We start from the raw sequence: 11202 nt of genomic DNA on the forward strand, positions 1-11202 counted from the left end.
AGGTACATGTTTCATCGCTCTCAAATTCTCTATGATATTCAGGAGTTGGTCTGCTGAGAGCATCCAGGCTCTTTAGAGGGCAATGCAGCCTAACTCAGTGGGTGCCAACCAGACTCTTCAGTAATCCAGTACAAATTGCCCTTTATATAAGTACATGCACACATGTACTGTTTCTTACATATTCTATGCACATACACAATTGATGGGTTCAACATGCTATAATTATCCAATGTCCAGCCACCAAACTTCCCGTGAGAAGACGAGTTAATTATATTTGGTATCATGGCATACCAAGTTGACCACTCAGGGCTGGACTCCTTTGGATTCAGATGTCTGGGTATATCCAGCAGATTGCTGGGATTGGTATACATGGAATCAACTTGTGAGGAGCATGACAACAATAAAAATGTGTGAGAAGCAAAAAGAGAAGTACCCGTCACCTTCCATGGGGCACTAAGAGTCCAAGGCAGCATCAGCACCCTCAGCTCACTGAAGCCAGCAGCTGCAGGGTCTTCGAGGGCATCTACAACTGTTGGCTACTCACTGAAGCCAGCAGCAAAGCTGGGATGGAGGTAGGTTTACAGTGCCTGCAGGGTCTTCGAGGGCATCTACAACTGTTGGCTGAGGTGTGGGAATTAAGAGACATCTCTGAGGAACCCCAGAAAAGAATGGGGCTCCTGACTGAACTTCAATTTCCTCAACTATGAAATGAGGGGTGGGAACTGACCCCACCTATGTCTATAATTTCATCTTTTCTATACAGAGGGAACCAAAGCAGGAAAAGAGACTATGAGTTAGCTCTTGGAACTGACGGATCTTTGCAAAAAGAAAAGTCAGTTAATGGTACATATGGGGACAACTGGGGCATGCTATTAGCAAAGAGGTTTTTCAAGTCATTTGAAGTAGAACTTCTAAGACCAAAGGTCTGTGACAAGCCATGGCTCATGTCCAACCTGGAAATTCTAGAAGTTTCTAGAAAGACAGAAAGCTACTATTAATAAAAGCAGCATTTGATCACAAATACAGAGTCAATGGAACAGTACACTATTTCCTTTAAATGTTGACATTGATATGCTTCACATTACCCAATCTTATAGAATGAGCACAATCCACATTTTATTATAGTGTTTATTTCATCGAAAAAAAATTGAATGAAATACTTTTATATTTGGTTATTGATACTAACATATAAGAGGAGCTACTGAAATAAGACTACACTATAGGAAGTTACAAACCGTCTGGGAGGGGAGGACCCTAAATAACTGAACTTGAGCCATTGTTGACAAATATGATTATTCCTAAAGATTCATCCCACATGGCTTTCCCCGCATCCTATGTTCCAACCCTTCTGATCTTCTCTCTACGTCTCTTTTCTATTTGTTCCTCTGTCCTTCTACTCCTTCTAGTGCCCATTAGTGTGATCTCACACCTCTCCATTCCTTTCAACTCTCTGTCTTCCCCCCACCCTTCTGTCCCTCCACCCCACCATCCTCCTTCCAGTGTCCCCATTTCTGTGCTCCCCATCCTGCTGCTCCTACCTTCCTTGTCTATAGTTCCTTTGTCCCTCTGTCTTTTCCGTTAGAAGCTTCCATTGGTGTCTCTGCTTTATTATCTTTGTCCACAGCTGGACATTTTTGCTCCTCTTTCTGTTTATTACTCAAGCTGGTTTTGACAGAAAATAAGTTCTTGCTGGGGGATTTCTTATTTTTTGAATGTACCATCTTAATTACTACATCACTCAACTGAACACTCTTTAGCAGATTCTTCATGTTAGACTCATACAGGGACAATTCCAAATCCCAGGTCCTTTTATGCTTTATAGAGCTCATTTGTTCTTTGAAATTCTTCAGATCTTGCTTTAGCGAGGGTGAAACTTTGAAGCAGAACATTAGCTCAAAGTTTGTGGAGCTCTCTTTTTTTGATATGTCCAATAAAAACTGCATACTGAGGGTCATCTCCTCACTCCCCACCTGCTTCTTTTCATCCAGCAGCCTATTCACTTCTCTGAGGGACCCTTCACCCAGCTGGCTCTTATCCTCTTTCACCAGGTAGGACATCGCATGGAAAAATTCCTGGAAGCTAATGTGGCGGAAGCTGTAGAACTTTTTGATGTTAAGGCCCTCTTGGTAATCAATGCTGCTCAAGAAAGCGGCAAGGCTGGGTCCATCTAAATTGTGCTTCTCGAGGTCAGCCTCTTCGAACAGGAATCTCTGGTGCTGGATCCCCTCGGCTGCCAAGGAGCACAGACCCTTTAGAACCTTGTCTCGGGTAAGCTTGGAGCAGTCCCTGTTGTCACTGGGCGGCAGGAAGGTGGAGACATAGGCCATGAAGATGTCAGTGCCATCACTGGGCATCTCTGAGACCACTCCGCCTCTCTCCATCTGCCCCTTCAGCCACGAGCAGACCACCCAGCAAATGCCTGGAATCTGGCACGCTTTGTAGAGGAAGTCATTTCCCCGTGCAATGTCTAAGGCGTTTCTGGCTTGCTCCTCATCTGTGAAATAGGATCTGAAATACCTTTCCTTCTCCTCCATAGAGAAACCCAAGATGTGAAGGTGGCGTGGTTGTTTCAGCAAGGGCTCCAGGTTCCGCAAAGCCAGGGGCCGAGTCGTGATGAGAAGAGAGGACAGGGGAAGTACTTCTCTCCTTATCAGACGGTGCAGCATGTCCTCTACGGGACTGGGCCCCGGCCTCCTCAGCCTCTCCGCATAGGACCGCTGCAGTTCATCGTAGCCGTCCAGGATGAACAGGAGCCGTTCTGGTTGCTGCCTCTGAATCTCTGCGACGGGTGCTTTATTGTCCCCACAGCACCAGATGAGGAGCTGGTCGAGTGTGCTCTCCTGCAGCAGGGTCACTTCTCTGCAGCTCACGTAAAAGACATAATCAAACCGGCCTGGGTACAGGGTGCCAGTGGCCCAGTCCAGCACCATTTTTCTGGCCAGTGTTGTCTTTCCAGTGCCCGCAGATCCCTGTATCACCACTGTGGGCGGGCCTTGGTTGGGCTTTTCCCCTGGATCAAACAGAGCCTCCACTGTGACAGAGTCCACCTCCTGCCCCAGGATGGGGCTCCCTGCGCAGGGCTTGGCCACCAGGAGCAGCTGGTAGTAGCTGTGGTCGACTCCCTCTTCTTGCCTCTCCTCTAGGCAGCGCACATGCTCTCGGTATATTTCTCTGTAATCTGAGCCAAACAAGTTGCGTATTAGGTGGTGAGACAGGAATAAAAAAAGACAAAATGGCCCTATGAGCTCTGAGCTCTGCTCTTTAGTCTCATCTTCTATGCTAACTTGTATCCCACTGAGTTTATACTTCTAGCTGCATGGGGAGGGACCACTGTACACGTGTATGAGTGTGGGTCCGTGTGTGTGTGCACGTGGGCACATCTGTTAAGTGTGCGTGAATATCCGTGGGAATGGTTGTATCCACATGTGCTCATGGGAGTGTACTTGTGGAAGCTTGTATGTGTTTGTGTAGAGAAGACATGCCACTGTACGCCAGCAAGTATGTATTTGTAAGAATATGGTTACATACAAAAGCCTCTGTGTGTGTGAATGTCTTGAGTGTTCATGTGAAATTCCCCATCTGAAATGGCAAGAAAAGAGAGGACAAAGGAAAAGGAAGCTGTAAGACGGTGAAGCCATAGGAGCCTGTTCTGAGTGAAGGTCGGGCCAGGTGCTGTAAGGGTAAACCAGCTTCTGAGCCAGAACCCCGACTCTGAGTCTATGGAACCTCTCACTTCTATGTCAGAGGAGCTCTCAAGTGTGAAAGAGCCTACAGAGGGAGCACAGGCACCAACAGACTCTCGCTCCTCTTCAGCACCCCACGAGAAGGGATAGGAGGCCTTTTAGGTTCCATGCCCACCCCACTCTCTAAGGCACCATCAATCAGTCCACCAGTTCCTTGAGAGAGCAGGGCACAGAAGTGGGCTGTCCTCTCTGAGAAGCAGCCTGAGCTGCCTGCTGGGAGAACAGCGAGGGAAAGGTCTGCCCCCCATGCCCTGATGTCATTTCTTCTGGGTAGGAGAAACCCCTTCACCAACACCATCCCCTATCTCCAAGCCCCTTTCTCCATACTCTCCCATTCTCTGGCACTACAACTGGAGATAGGAGGGAGACCATTATGGCCATAAGATACCCTAATCTTTCTATAAACAAATCCCCACCCTCGCGAGGCTCAGGCCTTTCACCCCACAGCTGTCAGGGTCTTCAGCCGGAGACCACCAGGACCCTCAGGCATTGGGAAAGAATGAAAGCAGGTACAACTTATCAGCCATGGTAGTTTCTGGAAATGTCATGGTAGGGAGGGAGTCCCAGTACCACCCTGACCTCCCCTCGCCCCTGCCGCCCTCACCATTTAGACAAACGTGGCTGAGCTGGTCCACGAGTTCTAACAGGTTCATGACCTTCAGCACCTTGAGCACCACTTTCACAGCCTCCTGTGTTCCATACATCGAAATCAGCCGAGAAGCCAGGTCCACCCGACTCAGGCCCTCCAGCTCCCCTCGGGCCAGCACCGGGCCCCCAAGCAGGGTTCCGTCTCGTAAGTGGAACTTTAATGTCTTGAAGTCGTATTCCTCAAGGTCATTCAAAGCCTGGAGCAATGCCTCCCGTGGGTTGCTGGCCAGGGCCATGGTATTTGGGGTGAAGAGTCAAGTTCAGACCTGTGATCTGGAGGAGGGGGAGCTGGGTGGGAAGAGAGGAGAAGTCACCATTGAGGAAAGAGCAGCCTAAAGGCACCTCGGTCTACCCTGTTTTCTGGGTGCTCGGAAAGCTGCTGAGCACAAGCCAAGGAGAGACGTGACATGTGCAAGGTTCCAAGAAAGAGGGGTGGGTGAGATGGCGGGGGAATCTCCCTCATCTTTCCCTGCTCTGCCTCTTTGTCAACTGACATGTGTGTTTGTGTGGCAAACAGAAGTGAGGTATGAGGGTGTGTCAATCTCTATCTAACTCTCTATCTCTCTCCTCTCTCCCTCCTACACACATTGTTTATCAGGCCCCGCATACCTCCTTAGACAGTTTTGGTTAAGAAAAAAAAATTATATTTTTCTAGGACTGCTGAGGTATGACATTTTTGCTAGGGCTGCTGAGGTACAGCAAGAAGGTAAAAAAAAAATCTATGCTCATCATCCCATTGGCCTCACACATCAGCCTCATGGACTTAGTTACACATAGGATTTCAAAGCTGGAAGTCTTCTCATTCAGATAAAGAGACTAGTTCAAATCATGGCAAAAGAAATGGCCACTTTGAGGGCTCACTCTGTGCTGAGTGATTTACATGTATTATCCCTTTTGATCATCACAGGAACTGTCTTGAGGATCCTTCCAGATGAGAAATTTGACAGTCAGAGAAAAATGGTTTTCTAGAATTTTCCAGAGCTAGACCAGTGGGCATAGAGGTGAGATTTAAGTCCTGGTCTATGATCTGGGTAGATAGACAGAAAGAGAAGGAAAGACATAACAGACAGGTGAAGGAACTAGGTTTGAGTAGCATTTAGTTGAGCTAAACGCTACCTGAAACTGGAGAGATCTGTAGAGACTAAAGCCGAAAAGGAAAGAGAGCAGTGTCTTGATTGTAATTAAGATATAGAGCTAAAATGATGGCAGGGTGGCAGTCTTCAGAAGTTAAGCAACAATTCATAGAAAGCTTTCAGAGTCCAGAATTATACCTATGATCTAAAGCCAATGGGGAATCCATCTTAGTCGAAAATGTCTGAGAGTGAGCAAGAGGTATTTGGGAATGGGGAAAGTTGCTGAGATTCAAATATAAACATTTTCAGTATATACCAAAAGGAGGGAGAAAATTTTAGTAAAATGTTAGGATACAGGGACTTTGGCTGCAAGTTACAGGACAGTTTGGAAACATAAGCCAGTTGTTGCAGGAGCAATATACAATACAGCCTCAGGCTCCCCTGCAAATCACTGCTGTTGGCAGAGCTAATTCAGGAAAGAACAAGAAAGAACAAGTGCCTGCCAAGAAAATATGCGGTCTAGGCTGTTCAGTCATTTTAGGCTGGGAGACCTGAAGATGAGGCCAGAACCATGAACTCCCTGCAGTAGGAGCCCAACAAACAAGGTTCTGGGAACTGAAACAGATCAGATCCCTTTTTCTGATCAGACAGCTTCCTAAGCCAGATCTGAGTCCACTTAGCCCAAACCCATGAGTTCACTCTGCTTGGTGATGCTGGTATTAAAGGACTACTTGTGACCGCCCCCTCCCCCAGACACCTACCCTCTGATACCCACCAGGCCCCAGTACGTGTGGGACTGGAATAGAGGAACACACACACATTCCATCTGACTGTCAGTGGTGAACATGCTCACCAGGGGAGAATGTGACCTCATTCTTCCATACATTTCAGTTGAAAAACAAGGGAGGGGCTGAAGGGATGAATTCTTCTGTCACCAAGAAATACACAGTCCAGCAGGCCGTCCTTCTCCCTCTCTGAAACCCCAGCCCTCTCTACGACTTGACTCCAGGCCAGGCTGGGGCTGTTTGACTTGAGAGACAGAGGAATTGGGGCCCTGCCACCACCATGTCCTCGCCCACGGCCCCTCTTCTTTAAGTTGTTGAAACCACAGGAGGTTGTGCTCCACCAAAGTGGAAAAGGAGGAAGACAGGACACTTCCATGAAAGAGGAATCCGGACGAGGAGAAAACAAAGTCCTAGAAGGCAGCTGGTCAGAGGGTCTGGAGAGCTGCCGGCCCAGGAACCCTGACAGAGTAGAATGGGGGTTTCAGAAAGACCATCTCCAAGCAAAAAAGAAAAAAGAAAAAAGAAAAAAAAAGAAAAGTCAATAGATAATGCCTAAAATTGACAAAGCAAAAGGTAGAAATATACATGCATTTAGAAGTGCCGAGAGGTAAGAAGAAACAGTTTAAAATCTAAAGTAGTCTACTGCCGTGCCACCCTAAACAAACCCGATCCCATCTGATCTCAGAAGCTAAGCAGGGTCGGGCCTGGTTAGTACTTGGATGGGAGACCACATAGAAAGACCAGGTGCTGTAGGCGTAAAAAGTAAAAATAAAAAATAAGGGATTGTAAATTGACAAGGTCCTTGCAATCTGTGAGGTCAACCAAGGGTCGCTTCACCTAATAAATAAATAAATAAATAAATTTTTAAAAAATTAACAAAGAAAGGATAGGAAGTAAAGAAATGGAGTTAATATCTACATAGAGATGCAAAAAGGAAAAAATAATGTCTAGAAAAAATTTTTAAGACACAGCAGCAAAAAGAATCAGAGGTCGTGAGGGGGTGATGAGTCAAGTTTTTGTCTGTTTTAACATGGAAGAGGATGGCAAATGCTGACAAAACAAAACAAAACAAAACAAAACCATCCAACAGAGGGGTCAAGTTAGAAATGCTGGTGAGAGAAAGGAGTAATGGAGGAGAGAACAGAGAATGCAGATCGGGAGAGGGTTCAAAGCTTTTGGCAGGAGGATGGAGAGAACATCATCCATGCCCCAAGAAAGTGAGAGAGGTTGTTCGGCAGAGCAAGGCAGGTCTGTGGGGTCTGTGGGCAGAAGATGAGGATAATCATGATTGGCGGTCCCCATGAAAGATGAGTAAGAGCATCCCCTAAGGGTGAGAAGGCTAGGCGAGGAGGAGAGAAGTTGTGAAGTAGCTGCTGGAGCCTCTCTCCCATGCAGGGCCCAGTCCAGGGCCTCCAGTGCCCACTGCTCAGCAAGTTCTCCTAGAGTCCAGGGGAACAGGCAGGAATGGGAATTGGTCTCTTCCAGAGCCTTAACCAAGCTGTGGCTAGAGACAGAACCTAGACAGCAAGAACCAAGCCCAAGAAGCCAAGATGAGAAATCAGAGTGAGACATAGCTGCCCACGCTGTGTGACAGAAACAGAGAAGTGAGATAGATCACTTACTGTGAAGGCTCTCAGGTCTGCCTCCTCTACAAGATTCCAGGTCTGGAGCTCATAGGGCCAGGGAGTGAGAGTTGCACTTGAAGGAATTAGAAATGAGATACAAAAGAACCAATTCTAATTGGATGGTGGAAGCAGGAAATGAAATGAGGACTCCTTCCCTGTTAACCCTAGCCTGGCTGTGGGCAGAACTGACAACTGGCACAAATGAGTCCCAGACAGGGAAGCAGTAGAGACAAAAGAGGTAGAGGCCAAGAGTAGAACCAGAGAAGATATACAAAGAAGAATGAGAGAGAAATGAGAAGACAAAATAGAGAGAGAAACAGATAGATGAAGGTAGCTGATGGGTATGGATCTCTCTCGATCTCTCTCAATCTCTCTCTCTCCTCTTTCTCTCTCTCTCTCTCTCCTCTCCCCACACACACACACACACACACACACACACACACACACACACACACACACACACAATTTATATGCTCTATAAATAGGGTCCAGCCTGCCTGGATCCCTCAGTCAGCCACCGAAAAGCTAGCATCCTGGGTGTATGCACTCCCTTGTCCTGGCCAGTCAGCATCCCTAGAAGACTGTGGCAACAGTCTTTCTCCTTCTGCTCCTGAGCTACATGGCTGGAGAAAAACACAAAAGCCAACCAGAGCCTTAAGGTCTCCAGGCTCAGCTGAGTCTTTCCATAATTGATCAATGCCTTTGATGGCTCACTCTTGGCCCTTCTTCCAAATATCACCCATTGCCCCAAGGCTGAACCCTACCGATGCACTACCATTCTCAGCAGATCATCTTGCCTCCCCGAGAAAAACATCATTTGGCAGGAACTCCTGCAGCTTCCCTTCCCTCTCCAAGTCAAAGTGTCTCTGATCCTTCATCCATCCTTTTCTCCTTTCTCATCAGAGAGAAAGTCTTTAGGCCATCAATGTAAAGACAAAGTTCTGGGTGGTGAAGTGTCCACGCTCAACTCAAATCAACACATACATGGGAGGTCCCAAGGTTGTGCCTGGTCAGTCTGGGGCAGCAATACCTCTTCATCGGGGGTGGTTCTCTCTTCTGGATTTCTCCCCAAGGAATGGTCACCTTAGCCCAGGGCACCAGCCTGGGCTAAGGCAGACACCAGCCTGGGCTAAGGCACCCATAAGGGAGGCCACCAGGCCAGGGCCACCTCTCCAGCATGTCCTTCATCCTGCCGCAAACCATCCCTCTTATTTAGGCTTTTCCATTTGGATCCCCCTTCTTGCCTCTTTCATTAGATAGCTCCCCTTGATCATACTTGTATATTCAATCTTTCTCTCTCCTCAAGAGTCTTATTCTTAGTTTAAAATATACTTAAAGCTCTTCCAGCCTAAACTGTCCCCCTCTCAAGCTGCTGTTCCCACAGTTACTGCCTTAAATGTCTCCTTTTCTTTCCAGCAACTTCCTTGAGAACTGAGTAGCCAGCACTCACTGCCATCTATTCAAATTGACCATTCTCTCACACCTGAATTCTGGTTTTCATACCAACTCTGCCCTCAATTTCACTGTCAGTGCTCTAGGTTTGCTAAAGATCCAGGTCATCAAATCCAAGAGTCACTTTTCAATCCTCCTCTGATAAGCTATTCGCCTGTGTTTGGGGGAATTAAAAAAAAAAAGTTTACCCAGAGCACTGACAGGGGAACAAGGGCATGTGAATTCTAACTATAGAAAGTTTGCTCCAAGGAGAAAGCAGATCTTGGGCGTAAGAGTTGAGACTAAGAAATCCAAAATCACCCACCCACCTTGACAGCTGGATGCTGGGACTTGACCTAATTAATGGTGTTGGTAGGCTTCTTGACAGGCAGATGTTATTGCCCCCATTATACCGAGAAGAAAACTGAGGGCTCAGAAAAAAATAGATTGCCCAAAGTTACACAGTGAGTTAGGATCAGAGCTCCTTCCATCACAGAGTAACGCCAACAGCTACTAAATAATAATAATAATAATAATAACAACAACAACAATAACACCAACAGTAATAATAATCAACATCTCAATGGCGATGCATCCAAAAATTAACTTGAGATCTTTCCCCCAAAACCTGCTCTACCAGTAGCTTACATTACCTCAACTAATGACAACCTGCTCTACCAGTAGCTTACATTACCTCAACTGATGACAACTTCTTCATACCACTTGCACTGCTACTGGTTTAGTGCCAGCCACCATCATCTCTCACTTAGATTACTTGGTAATCTCCTACCATGTCTCTCTGCTCTTTCTCTCTCACCTCCCTCTCCCAAGTAACCTCCCTCCCAGCTCCATTATATTCTTCTCAAAGCAGTCAGAGTGATCTTTTTAAAACTAAGACAGATTCCTCCCAACTCGTTGTCTAGGTCTCTCTCATTCTCTGCCTCTGAGGGGAGACCACACTCTGTCTTTGGAGTGTTACCCCTCCTCTCATAAACTTTTCTTTTGACTCAAACAACAACAAAAACCTAAGACAAATCATGACACTCCCCTGCTCAAACCTCAGCACTGGTTTCCCATCTCACTCAGACTAAAAGTCAAAGTCCTAACCCTGGCTTAGGCGGCCCTTAATGATCTGCTCCTGTTTAGAGGTCCAGCTCCTGCTAGTCCCACCTTGATCTTAACACTTCAGCCACCAAGTAGCCATTTCAAACACACCAGGCCTACTCCTGCCTTAAGGCCTTCCGCACTAGCTGGAGGCTCTTCTCTCGCCCCCAATGGCCACTTCACCCTTGCCTTTTTCGAGTTCACTTAAATCTCACATTCTCGTTGTGACCTACCATAGCTCCTCACAACTCCTGATTCCCCCTCACTCTCTGCTGCTGCTTCCTTTTTCTTAGCACTTACAACCTCCTAATATATCATGTAATGTACTTATTTGTCTCTTTCCGCTACAATGTAAACTTTTCAAGGACAACGATGTTTTGTTTACTGATATATCCCAAGCGCCTTTTTAAAAGCGTCTGGCACATATTGTTTGTCGAATGAATAAAACCACCGTGTTGACACCTTATGACGCTGTCAAGCTTTAAAAGCCACTTTGACAGCCGTTATCCCATTGAAGTGGGAAACACGATTTGCGACCCTTGCGCAGCTCTCTGGCTCCATCTGGCGGAGTGAGTTGTTTCTCTTCTCCTAGCCCGGTCCCAAGTTTATTCGGAACTATTTAGCTCGGTCTCGCTGAGTGCGCACCCGAACGAGATCAAAGAGCACAAACTCAGAGCACAAAATTGTAGTGCCGTGAGAAGCATCATTAGTAACCAATAGGCATAAAGATCTTGTTCACGTGGTGCATATTCAGCCTATGGCGCTCCTAATATTTCCTAGCTTACTCCTTTCC

At 46.8% G+C, this 11202-nt stretch overlaps 1 protein-coding gene and 1 pseudogene across 1 annotated transcript; one reads left to right on the forward strand and one right to left on the reverse strand.

The window, feature by feature from the left end:
• Positions 1–1509: 1509 nt before the first annotated feature.
• On the reverse strand, positions 1510–4627 carry NLRP10 (NLR family pyrin domain containing 10). Its single transcript, XM_006905675.2, has 2 exons — positions 4348–4627; positions 1510–3178 (listed from the first exon to the last, which is right to left on the reverse strand). The coding sequence occupies exons 1-2, from the start codon at positions 4625–4627 to the stop codon at positions 1548–1550; spliced, it is 1911 nt and encodes a 636-aa protein (XP_006905737.1). The 3' UTR covers positions 1510–1547.
• A 2259-nt stretch (positions 4628–6886) lies between these two features.
• Positions 6887–7005, forward strand: LOC112469580 (annotated as a pseudogene).
• Positions 7006–11202: the final 4197 nt, after the last annotated feature.

The sequence above is a fragment of the Pteropus alecto genome, unplaced genomic scaffold (genome assembly GCF_000325575.1).
Source record: "Pteropus alecto unplaced genomic scaffold, ASM32557v1 scaffold461, whole genome shotgun sequence".
In the NCBI taxonomy this organism is placed as follows: Eukaryota; Metazoa; Chordata; class Mammalia; order Chiroptera; family Pteropodidae; genus Pteropus; species Pteropus alecto.